This window comes from Acomys russatus, chromosome 3 (genome assembly GCF_903995435.1).
Source record: "Acomys russatus chromosome 3, mAcoRus1.1, whole genome shotgun sequence".
Taxonomy (NCBI): Eukaryota; Metazoa; Chordata; class Mammalia; order Rodentia; family Muridae; genus Acomys; species Acomys russatus.
The window spans coordinates 55,393,250-55,406,235 of record NC_067139.1 but is presented as its reverse complement, the minus strand read 5'-3'; the positions used below and the strand labels follow the sequence as shown (position 1 = coordinate 55,406,235).

At 37.0% G+C, this 12,986-nt stretch overlaps 1 protein-coding gene across 1 annotated transcript in view; it reads right to left on the bottom strand.

Annotated features, from left to right (window-relative positions):
• Positions 1-12,986, bottom strand: part of Dnah12 (dynein axonemal heavy chain 12) — a 155,622-nt gene that overhangs the window by 102,733 nt on the left and 39,903 nt on the right. The window contains 9 exon segments of the mRNA XM_051140594.1: positions 798-917; positions 1,218-1,463; positions 2,382-2,621; positions 2,876-3,028; positions 6,062-6,234; positions 6,592-6,748; positions 7,043-7,162; positions 10,612-10,894; positions 10,991-11,112. Coding sequence (XP_050996551.1) covers positions 798-917; positions 1,218-1,463; positions 2,382-2,621; positions 2,876-3,028; positions 6,062-6,234; positions 6,592-6,748; positions 7,043-7,162; positions 10,612-10,894; positions 10,991-11,112 — 1,614 coding nt within the window.

The following is a 12,986-nucleotide window of genomic DNA, read 5'->3' as shown; positions in this document are numbered from 1 at the left end:
GTAAAAGGACAAAAAGATAAAACTATTAAAAATTAGAAAAGAATAAAAATATAAATATGCTGTAAAATATAAGGCAAAATGAGAGCAGAGGTAGATATACTTATTTTAAAATATTTGTTTATATTTATATTTACAAATAGTAAAAGGATAAAAAGATAAAATCTATTAAAAAATTAGAAAAGCATAAAAAAATAGAAAGTCTTCAACAATGATGAAGAGGACAGTTTTTTTCAGAAAAACCAAAAACAAAAAATAAGGCAGTTATAAATATACAGCCAGCCTGGGCACTTAATGACATACAGCAGTCTACTCTCAATATTTACCAAACAATCCAAACATCACCAAATCAATAAAGAAGCAAACCTGAATTACATGTCAGTCCAAGCAAAGCTAATAGACCTAAACATTTTCCCCAAGTAGCAACAGAATACATATTCTTATGTATGAATAAAAAAGTGACAAATGGACCAAATATTAAGCAACAAACCAAACCTTAACAGATTTAAAATAAGATCATATCAAGCATCTTTTTTACTTTTAATTTTTCCCTATTTTGAATTTGATTTAAATGTTGTTTATTTCAATAGTCATAATAACCACAAGGGTTTTGCTACGTCTTTAAAGAACTAATATCAATCCTTTCCAAACTTTCTCAAAGATTTCTGAAAAATAAAGAATGACTGTAAACTCCCTCTTCAGGACTATTCAAGCAGAAAAGTCCCCCAGTTTAATGAAAAAGACTGAACCACCAGGTGAATTTATTGTACAGAGCAAGTCATTCTCATGGGTTCACTTACATTGTAGTCAGCTTCAGGAAGCTTAATGCCAGGAAATAAGTCACTAGTTATGCCGTTGAATAAGGGTATGTCATGTGATAGAAACTTTGGTTCATTTACATCTTTAATTGATCGTAGAAGCTAAAATCACAAAAAGGACAATATAATTTAATTGCCTGCACTTATATGTTTACTGAACACACACAACCAAAAGTCAGTTTATTTTATATTGCTCATAGAACCACCATAATGAAAAATAACCTTTTGCTTATCAAATCTCAAGGCCTTTTTACTTTGTATAAAGTACAATGAAAACCTAAAGTTACAATTTCAGTCTTACCTAAAATCAGGTGCCTGTGTACAGTTCCTGATTGGTCTCATTAACAAAGTTACCTTTCCACTGAGGCTTTCACAATTGCACAGTATTTAATTAGTACTTACCAGTATATCCTCATTTTCATCAGGGTATTTTAATTTTAGATTTCCAGCTGCCACTAAAACTGCTTTCACTGCCCGCATCCCATAGTCATAATGAAACTGTGATGATAGCTGCTCTGAGCAAAGCCTGTAGGTCATTACTATCTTCACAGACAGAGGTTTTGCATTCAAAAATCCATAGGAATAGAGGGAAATTTCTGCTATGAGGGCATAGTTTGGAACCATCATAGCCACTGTTCTAAAAAGAACCTGAGGTATATAGTAAATGAAAAGACATTACTTGCATAAAATAGGCCACTTGTCTTCATTAATTAATTTAAACACTTTACAGCCTGATCTCAAGCCCCTCCCTCCCTCCTCTAACCCCAGTCCTACCCTCACACCTCCCTTCCCCAATTCCGCCTCCCCTTCTCCTCAGAGAAGGGTACCAATGCACCCTGGCACATCAAGTCACAGAAGTACTAACAGCTTCCTCTCCCACTGAGGCCAGACAAGTCACCTCAATGCTAAGCAGAAGTAGGATCAAAAGATGCTGACAGCTAAGTTTATTCCTTAAATGCAACATTATTTATACACTATTTTTTCAGCAATAGTTAAATGTTTTTATGTACTTGGTAGTTCTGGGTTCCTAAAAACACATTTGAAAGCTGGGCATGAAAAAAAAAAAAAAGAAAGAAAGCTGGGCATGGTAGCATGCAAGTGTAATTCTGGCTACTCAAGAGATTGAAACAGGAGGATTACAAGTTCAATGCCAGACTTGGCAATTTAGTGAGACCATCTCAAAATAAAATTAAAAGTGGCCTTGGGAGGCAGTTCAGTGGTAGAGTATTCATTTAGTATGTCTGAGTCCAAGTCCCTGTAGCACTAAACAAACAAGGCTTTGGAGGTTGCCTTATACCAAATAGAAAAGGAAAAGGCAAATGACAAAATATATGGAGAGGTTTGTAACATTTTGAATGTATTATAATATTTTTTTTTATTAACAATCTTACACTCTTAAAAAACTACCTTGAGGCTGGGCAGTGGTGCACACCTTTAATCCCAGCACTCGGGAGGCAGAGGCAGGCAGATCTCTGTGAGTTCAAGGCCAGCCTGTTCTCCAAAGCAAGTCCAGGACAGCCAAGGCTACACAAAGAAACCATGTCATGAAAAACAACAACAAATTACCTTGAGGTTGTCTGGTAATTCAGAACGTCCTGCATAGCCAGGATTCATGGTAATAGCTACAAAACAGTTTGGATTGAGCTTAAGTTCTGTCCCTTCAAAAACAAAAACTTCCAGTTTCTGCTGAATGGCTCTCTGAATGCAAAGAATCTGCTGCGCCACCACCGATAACACTTCAAGTTCAATTCTATTGAATTCATCAAAGCAAGCCCAAGCACCTGAAGATGCCAATCCTTTAAAAAACTAAGGAGATGGAAGGAAAATGGTGAATTTTCTTAAGAAAGGGCATCATATATATTTTTAAAAATTTTTTTTGACCTTCTAAATCAAAATGAGAAGTTAGGCTTAAAAATCTCCAAGGCTGTTATTACTGTCTTTACCACGAAAATCAAAAGTTCAATTAACACTTAAACAACAACCCAGTCACATTGTCAGAGGACTTTGCCGCAGTGTGCCCGGCAGCCCTAGCAGCAGCCTGTAGCCCCTGATGTTCCTACCTTCCCCATTGCTAGGTAGTCTAGCCCATCGGAGCAGTTGAACACTACACACTGCACAGCAAGAGCCTTAGCCAGGTCCTTGGTGGTTTCAGTTTTTCCTGTGCCTGCTGGCCCTTCTGGGGCACCTCCAAGATTTAAATAGAAGGCGCCGATCTGGGGGGAAAAGTACATGTGAAAAAAAAATATGATTAGCTAAAAACAAACAAACTAGATAGTTGTTGGCCAAATGAAGTTATTTGTATTTATAGCTGCAGGGAAGCCAGTAATCATTATATTGCTGTACCTTTCCAATTACACTGCCACGGCTATACAAGCAGGAAGTTTAAAGGGGCTCCTCAGCAAGTAAAATGTAACAAAGTCTCTTTGGTGTCTAATACTTTCCGTACACATAGTTCCCCTTCAAGAATGGAGAATATAGCTCTGAGGGAGTAAAATTAATTCAGGATGGTTTTCTTCAGAAAGTAGATGTGAAAATACGGGTAGAAAATAATAAAGACACCTTCCAGGTGGCTAGTTGCAAAGAGGTGAATACTTGAAATAAATGGTACAAATGGAGTCCATATTTGGAAGACAAACAAATGTATCATTTATGACTTTTCTACATTATGCCTTTCACTCTTGGTATGGTCTCCATTTTCTGCATCCCCAAAGAACTGCTCTATACTTCTCTCTCCAATATCAGCGTGTCCTATTTTGTATTCAGGTAATATGCATTCTTCTTTTTCAACAATCAGAGTTTAAATTTAGGAGTATATGAATTATTTCCCTAATAAATCATGCGCACAAGAACCTCATTTCAGGGGCTGGAGAGATGGCTCAGTGGTTAAGAGCACTGTCTGCTCTTCCAGAGGTCCTGAGTTCAATTCCCAGAACCACATGGTGGCTTATAACCATCTATACCCTCTGATGCCCTCTACTGGTATGCAGGTGTACATGCAGATAGAGCAGTCGAATACATAAAAAAAAAAAAAAGAACCTCATTTCATCTGCTATTAAATAACTCAACTTTATACTCCAGCCTACTCAGCATTAATGGGTTGCTGTTTCTTCATGCCCCTCCTCAGTTCCCAGGTTGGACTGGCAGATGCAGAAAATAAAAATACACAATGCATAGGGAAACGTAAACGTCAAATGAACAATGGATGATTTGTTAGCAGTTCCCTTGCTTCTCTTACATTATTTAGATAAAACGTACACATACACACACCAAACACACCATACACCATGTCACGATGCTTCAGTTAACAGATAATGCCAGTAACATGTGCCATACAGCCTCGCCCTGTTAGCCGTACCATCTAGTTTTAGAAAACATCTGATTTTGCAAATGCATATTTTGTGGCATTTGCATAAGATATAATTACCTAAAAATATTTTCTAGAATATATCTCTATCTTTAAGTGACACATAAATATATTATTATATTTCTTTCTTACATGTACATTTATACTATTACACATAAATAAAATAAATTATATACAGTAAGAAGAATCATGAAACAATCGGGAATTATATAAATGTTACATTCATAGTGATTTGGCTATTTATATTTGGCAAACTTGAAGAAAACATCTTTCCTATCTTGGTGAGTCTAAAATTCTGAATGTAAATCAAGATCTATCATATCTCATCTTTAGCAACTTAAAACATCTAGACCTAAAAACATCTTAACCCCTAAACAACTAAGCTTAATTGTGAAACTAAACTATCTGGTCTTCAACCCCATCAGAGACTTGAGAAGGAATAAAGCTCAATTACCTGAGTAAACAGGAAGTGCAGGTTAGCAGCTTCCAAAATGAGAAAATGACAGAGACAGTTGGCTACATGAACAATCAGTCACCCAAGCCTATAACGTTGAAGCATCTTCTTCAGCCTTCTGGCCCAATATATCTGACACGTATTTGTGGGGCAGGAACTATTGAGGGCTTGCTTACCCTGTCTTGGCAGAGTTTGGCTGTCGACTCTGCCTGCATCCAAGTTTGCCTATTTTTAGACAGAATTGTCTGTGACAGAAACTAGGATATTTTGCCCAGTGGGTGGTGTGCCACATTTGAAGCCATCCCCATAAGGAGGATCTATATTTTTAATCATTTGACATTTAGATTTAACTAGAGGTCCTATATCCTATCTGACAGTCACTATCATGGGGGTGTAGTAGTTGTACCTCTGTCTTCCCAGCCAAGAGCCACCCTCTGCAGCGCCTCCTACTTTAGTTCTGTCGCCCATGCCAAGCAGCAGCAATCTGGAGTTCTGGAATGTAGCTGCTCTCACTCATCTTCCTGTCATCTCTCTAGCACTCCACTGTAAAAAACTGATGCTATTTTCTGAAGCTCTGGCTTTGTCCTTAGTCTTCAGCACCTTTCTATTTCTAATTAGTCACAAAGGAAGTGACTCATGACTTGTACACAATAGAATTCAAACAATTTGTATATTAAAAATGGCGGTGGGGACTGAGGAGTAAATGCTCTATTACAATTCTACATAAAGAGAATTTTGGGGTGTAGCAAGATAAACATAAAAGTGTTTGCCATACAAGCATGGTAACCTGAGTTCAGTCTATGAAACCTTTGGGAGAGGGTTAGAACAGACTTACTGCTGAAAGTCATCCTCTGTGACATATGCACATACTGTGGCACACATCAACATTCCCATTCACATGCATACATTATATATGTAAATGTATATGTTATATATTTGTATATATGTACATGCATATACATATATACAAATATAATTTATATTATATTATATTTATATTATGTGCTATATATAATATATAATACAATAGAAATACATAGTAAAAAGATTTTTATAAGAAGAATTGGGGTTAAGAAAGGATAAGTGTATTTGATTATTAGAACTAAGTTAATAAATAAGGGGCCAGTGAGATGACAAAGCAGGTGTAGGTATTTGACACCAAGCCTGAGAACCTGAGTTTAATCCTCAGGCCTCATCAGATAAGAGATAACAGACTCCTGAAAGTTGTTCTCTGACCTGTGCACATCCAGTAACACACACACACACACACACACACACACACACACACACACACACACACACACACACACACACACGTAAAAATGTTTTAAACAAATGAGAATAGCCAATATTAAATTTGGACAAGAAAGTTAATTCTTTATCAAAAACTAATATTTAATGTGTGAACAAAGCAACTTAAGTACATACCAATGTTCTGTAACATCTGTCAGTTAGAGGAGTTATGACAAGTCGAGGTGAGTTCCCAAGATACTCATAAGCATATTTTACGTTGCAATTAATGATACGAACTCGTGCATTCTCATATTCCCAGTAATAGCGAAGTTGGGCAAGCCACTGGAAATCTGTATCATGTGAGACACCTAGAAAGGATAAAATAAAATCACTAAGTGAAAATAACTTTAAAAAGTAATCTTATAACAGCAAATATTAAAATAATTCATATTTTTGCTAGGCAGTGGTGATTCACGCCTTTAGTCCCAGCACTCAGGAAGCAGAGGCAAGTAGATCTCTGTGAGTTTGAGGCCAGCCTGTCTACAAAGTGAGTCCAGGACAGCCAAGGCTACACAGAGAAACCCTGTCTCAACAAACAAACAAACAAAAAATAAGCAAAAAGAAAAGATCATTCAAAAAGGAATTCTCTTAAGAAAACACTCATGTCTTTGTTTCTTAGAAGCTATCAATATTTCACATTTTATGTTAGAGAAACAGCCACCTACCCATCTCAATCATGTCCATGACGACATCTCTAGCATGGACATCAATTGTAACCAAAGCCCCCAGTGTGATCCTGGTCTGCTTAGACAGTTTCCCTCTGACGAGCTCTACGATATCATTTAGTTGATACTGGAGTTCCTTGTAGTACTTCTTTAACCCCTGTAAAGTAACAGCCATTTAATTGACGTTACACACAAATGTATGGCACATACTTTACATCAGTATTTACTTATGAAACAACTGTGACTTCATCATCTATTTCAAAATATAAGTGAGTTAGAGAGTGAATTTGTGTAAGCCTTATAAAAATAATAGAGACTTCAAAAGTGTATAATTTTAATGCTACATAGAGAAATTCAGTGGAGTATTATCTTTGCAAAGAACAGACAAGCAAACAAAGAAATATGGAATGAAAAGAACAATGCTGCTGTTTAAAATCAAATACTGCTTTACCTCTGTTCCACCGCTTATAACTTCCTGTGTCTCTGAAGTCCAGAACATCTGAGAAACACAAAGAACAACCTGGCCAGGCCACTCTCTGACCCAATCTTTTCTTGCAGATTCTGGATAAGCCTGAAGAATTAAAATGAATTTTTGTCTTTAAAAGGTAAAAAGATACGCTGGTCTGTGGTGGTGTACACTTTTAATTCCAGCACTTGGGAGGCAGAGGCAGGCCAGCCTAGTCATGGACCCCAGCACCAAAAAAAGAAAAAAAAAGGTTACAAGAGAAAACATCTAATAATTTTAAAGCTCTTTTGCTGGGTTAGTTGTCAAGTTTTTGATGAACAATATAAATTATTTTTGCTATAAGGAAAATATAATAATTTCATTAAACCAGTTAAAAAGTCATGCATAAGAAAGGTGAAGGTTATAAAATGGGTTTATGCTTATCTATGATTTATGAATGTACAAAAGCTTGCAAACCAATCAAATGTAATACATATTGATGTCAAATTTTAATTGGAAAGGAAACTTGCTGGCTAGTGTTAACTGTCAACCTCACAGAACTAGAGTCACCTGGGAGACAGGCCTCTGGGCATGATTCTGGAGGCATATCTTGGTTAGGTTAACTGATTCAAGAAGACCCATCTTAACTATGGGTAGGAATAGTCCTGAGGCAGGGGATTCTGCTGTGTATAAAATGGAGGAAGAAAGCTAAGCACTAGCAAGCATTCATGGCTTTTCTCTTCCTGGCTTAGCAGCCATGCAGCTAGCTACTTCTGGATCCTGCCGTCTTGCCTTCCCTGCCACAGTGGAGCATACATTGACCTGTGAGCTGAGATAAACACTCCCTTCCTTCAACTGCTTATATGAGGTTATTTTGTCATAGCTGTGTAGCAACCAAGGCAGAGACCATACAATACATTTAAAAACTGAGCTTGTAGTTAGAATGTCTGTGTTACTTATCTATAACTTTCCTAAAAACCTATGTAACCAGGATATACATTAACATTTATAAAATTATATACATTTTAACAATCTATGCATTTGAATTTGAAATATATTTTCATCTACTACTAATACTTTCATGTCTTAAAACCTTTACATGTATTTTGGGGGGAAGATTTAATAGTTTAAAAGTAACTTGCCCCAATAACAAATGGTAACAGCAAATATAAATTATAAATTTAAAAAAACTTTATAGAATGAATTTTGAAGTTGATGCTAATGAAAGTATTCTTTTAAAATAACACATTTAAAAATAAAATACAATAGCACATTAACTATAAGAATATAGATATATTATTTATAAAATGTTTCTTATTAGAACACCTATAGATAAAATCAAACAACAAAGTAACATAAGCTCTAAAGAAAAGTAATTATTACTTCAAAGTCCTGCCTCATGGACAGTGGTGATGCTTTTCTATGTGCTTTCAGTTTGGAATCATAAAGAAAGGAGAAACATATTTAGATTTATTGCAAAAACGCTGAAGCTGCAGAAGAGCCATCTCAAGATGAGCTCTGGGCTAGAGAGAAGACTGAGTGGCTAAGACTGTGGTGCTGCTCTTCCAGAGGACCAGAGTTCAGTTCCCAGCACCCATGTCCGGCAGCTCACAACTGCTAGGAGCTCCAGGTCCAGAAGGATATGGTGTCATCCTCCATGGGCACTTGCACTACTGTGCACTTACTCTCTCTAACACACCCATAAATACTATACAGAATTAATATAATAATAATAACTTTGAAAGATAAAGAGAAAATGAAGCTGTCCTCACTCCCACAGTGAGTGCCTTGCTGGACACAGGGTGCAAGGGTTTTAAAACTATACTCAGTGCACAACTGCTCCTTTGTAGTGTTAAAGGCAGAACAAGGGAAAGCATATATTTTGAGATTAGAACAATCTGATTAGCATTAAGTGAGGTACATAAATGTATCCAGGTGCTAGGGGCTGTTCTTCCAGAGGACCTGGGTTCAGTTCCTAGTACCCACATGGCAGCTCACAACTGTCTGTAACTCGTGTTCCAGGGGATCCGATATCCTCACACAGATATACATGCAGTCAAAACACCAATGTACATAGAAAACAAAAAAAGCATGGGTGTGGTGGCACACTCCTTTAATCTCAGCACTAGGGAGGCAGAAGCAGGCAGATCTCTGTAAATTCAAGGGCAGCCTGGTCTACAAAGAGAATCCCTGTCATGAAAACCAAAACAAACAAACAAAAATATCCAGGTGTTACATTTCCTTCCATTTATTATGTTTGTCTCATTTAGAATTTTAAGGTAAAGTCTCAAAAGCAACAAATGAACTAGATAATTTCTTTAACAGCATGCTTGAGAGTGTCTGACCCTGATCAGCAAGTATTAAAACACATGGCTGTTTGCCTACTAGAAATACCACTGCAATGTTTTATTTATTGAGTTTACTTATATATTGTTGGGGCAGGTATATAAGTCAAAGTGCATGTGTGAAGATCAAAAGACAACTTGTGGGAGTCAGCTCCCTCTTTTTTTTTTTTTTTTTCATTATATGGATTTTAGGGATCAAAGTCAGACTGGCAGGCTTAGCAGCAAGAACCTTTACCTGCTTAGCCATTATTATTATTATTATTTTTTGAGACAGCTTCACTTTGTAGCCAAAGCTGACCTGGAATTATGTCACCCAGGTTGATCTCAAACTCTGAGCAGTCTACCTTCCTCAGCCTCTCCGGGCTAAGGTTGTAGCTGTGAGCTACTATGTCTGGCACCATTTCAATTTTGACATTTAGGGAATAAAACTCTGATCCTTCACAGGCCTCCACCAACCTATTTGTCTTGCAGGCTGTCCCCCAGGGTAAGTCTCATCAACATACGCATGTCAAGAACATTAAAGCACTTCTTGAGGCCTTCTCCCCCTTTTACTATGCAGTCAGTGTAACACATGTTGAAATTAGATGCAAATACATTTCTCATCCGTCTAATTTGTTCCGTAGCTCTCACCACTTGTCTAGAGTCGGCCCACATCATCTATCTTCTAGGCCAATACAACGGTCTCCTAATTTGTCTTCCTGTCTGGACAGTCCTTATACCACAGTCCTAGTGGTACAAAAACATAACCCAGATTATGAACTCCCCTGGTTAACACAGCTCCCGTGCCTGTCTTCCTTTCCACCTTCGCTTATCTTCATTCTCCATTGCGTTCACTCCACCCAAGGCACAGAGATCTTCTAACAGTTTCTCACAAAATCTGGAATCGTTCTGAGTCCAGAGTCTTTCCACAGGATACTTATTCTTTAACTAACTCTTTGTCTAGCTATTTTCTATCTATCTCTCGTATCTCAGTCTTAGTCTAACTTCCTCTATGAGCCTATTATTGCTGGACCCTCGTCCATTCTAAATTGATAAACTCTATTATTCTTACTGATAATATATTTTCCTCTTATGACATACCTGTATTGTTGCATGTGTCACTCTGTATATCATTATCATCAATTCTTACTAATGATGTTAAAAATACAGAGAAAAATAATGTTCACCAAACAAACAAAAAATGCTGCATTTGCAGAATGTAGATTATTCATTTAATCCTAGGAAACATACCAGCCTGGATGCAGCAATCACATCGTGAATACTTCTGAGCATTAGATCTTCGACTTGAATGAGCCATTTCTCTACAGCGCCCCTCGCTGCAGATGTGGAGATCAGCTCAATCAGTTCCACTCGCTCACCTTCAGAGCTATACATGGCTTTAATATCCAGATTAGGCAGGAACTCCAGCTTAGCAATGCCCTCAAAGCACTTCTTTAAGTGCGGCTGAACTCTCAGTGGATCTTTGGTCTCTGACAAAATCTCTAACATTTCGTCATTAGATAAAAAGAAAAAGCTAGAAAAAAAATATGTGAATTAGATAACTTTAGTGGCAGTTCATCACACACCAGGAAACGTCTTAAATTGTAGCACAGTTGATTATCTATCATACCGAGGGAAGAAAAGTCGCTTCTTCTCGAGATACGCATTCAGTCCTTTCATTATCTTTTCTAAAAGGTCATTGCAGTTCAGTAGCTTTTCCAATAAGCCTGTTAAAGAGGTAGCAGCAAGAACCTACAAGACAGATTCCCATGAGACACACCCGTGTGCTCGGTGTAAGATATCAGCATTAATATACATATGTAAAAGTGTTAATGTTTTTGAAACTTTATGAAATTAGTAGTGAAATATTTCCCCCTCCCCTTCTTTTTTCTGAGACAGGTCTCACTATGTAGCCCTGACTGGCCATGGATTTATAAGTTCTGGGATTATAGGCACCACATCCAGCTTTGAAATTTCTTTTATAATGTAAAACTATTAAAATTCAGTAAATCATACATAATACAAGACATTACTTACAAATGACTGTCATGTATATTTTTACTTTCTTTTAATGACTTAATTTTTCATTATTAATTGTGTGTATGAATGAAGGTATGTTTGAGCATGGGTTTGTGCAGGCAAGTGTAGTGCCTAGTGAGGCCTAAAGCATCAGATTCTCTGGAGCTGGAGTCACAGGCATTTGGGTGCTGCTGGGAACTGAACTTGAGTCCTCTGGAGAACAGAAAAGTTCTCTTAACCACTCAATACGGCCTGTGTTCTTTTAAATGATATGGGAAGAGTCTTGTTAGGATAGTGTATGATTTAACTTTAGCTCTTATAACTGACGTTTAAGCTTAATTTACAGCAGGATTTGGCAATCTACAGCTCACTGGCCAAATCTCACCAGCTGCTAGTTCTTGTATGACCCTCAAACTAAGAGTATGTTTACACTTTTGGAAGGTTAAATAATTAAAAGGTGTTGCTTTTAGTTTATCAGTATGGGCCTAGTAATTGTTTATTATCAGGCCTATAATTATTATTATTATTACACCAGTATAATCTGCTAGCAATCAATCAAGACACAGACACCTGTTATATTTTATTTATTATTTATTTATTTTTAATTTTTATTTTATTAATTTATTCATATTACAAACCTGTTATATTTTAAAATATCCTTAGTTAACCTGGAGTAAGGCAGACATTAATCCTCTAAACTACTTCCCATAGTGGGGCAGGTAGGGGATACCTGCCCCAATCCCCTGCCATCTGCTTCTAATATTTTCTATCAAGCTACCTTCCATCCATAATCCTAAATACTTGCTAATGCTTTTCATCTGGGCCAAATCCTTAATCCATAACAGGCATGTGCTTCTCTTTCGTCTAACCCATGGTGGCCTTTCTCGTCTCTCCTCCTCTGGTCCTTTCTCCTCTTCTTCCCAAGATTTTCTCTGTCTTTCCAAGCCCAGAAACCTTAGCCATACTTATCTCATTTGTCCTGCCCAAGTGATGGCTTTTTATTAATTAGCACCAAAATACATCAGACACATCCCCCAACAAAAAGGAGACTAAGGATGTACCACAGTTGGTAGCATGCTTGATTAGCATGTATAAGGCTGAAAGTTCTATTGCTAGCACCATGCATGAAGTGAGTGTGCTGGCACACAGCTCAATGCCCGCATTCCACAAGTAGATGCAGGACAATCAGAAGCTCAAGGTCGTTCTCAGCTATATAGAGCTTTTAAAGCAACTTGGGCTAGAAGCCTTGTCTCAAAAAAATTAAATTAAGTGATAAAAATGAACATAATAATGATATTTCACAACATAAGTAACAACGTTATCAGTGTCTATAAGCAAACTTTTATTATGGTAGAAACATACCCATTCATTATATATTAGTTCTAGCTGTTTTTCACTTTACCGTGGCAGAAGTCGGCATTAAAAACAGACTCCATGCAACAAAGCCTAAAAAATGTATTAACTGGCTATTCACAGAAAAAAAATTGCTGACCTCTAATCTACAAAAAAAATCATGTATTGATAAGCTCTTAAAGTCAAAAAGTAAGATAAAAATCCTTGAAATCTATACATTTCAGATTAAAGTTGATTGCTGAGTTAGTTTGAGA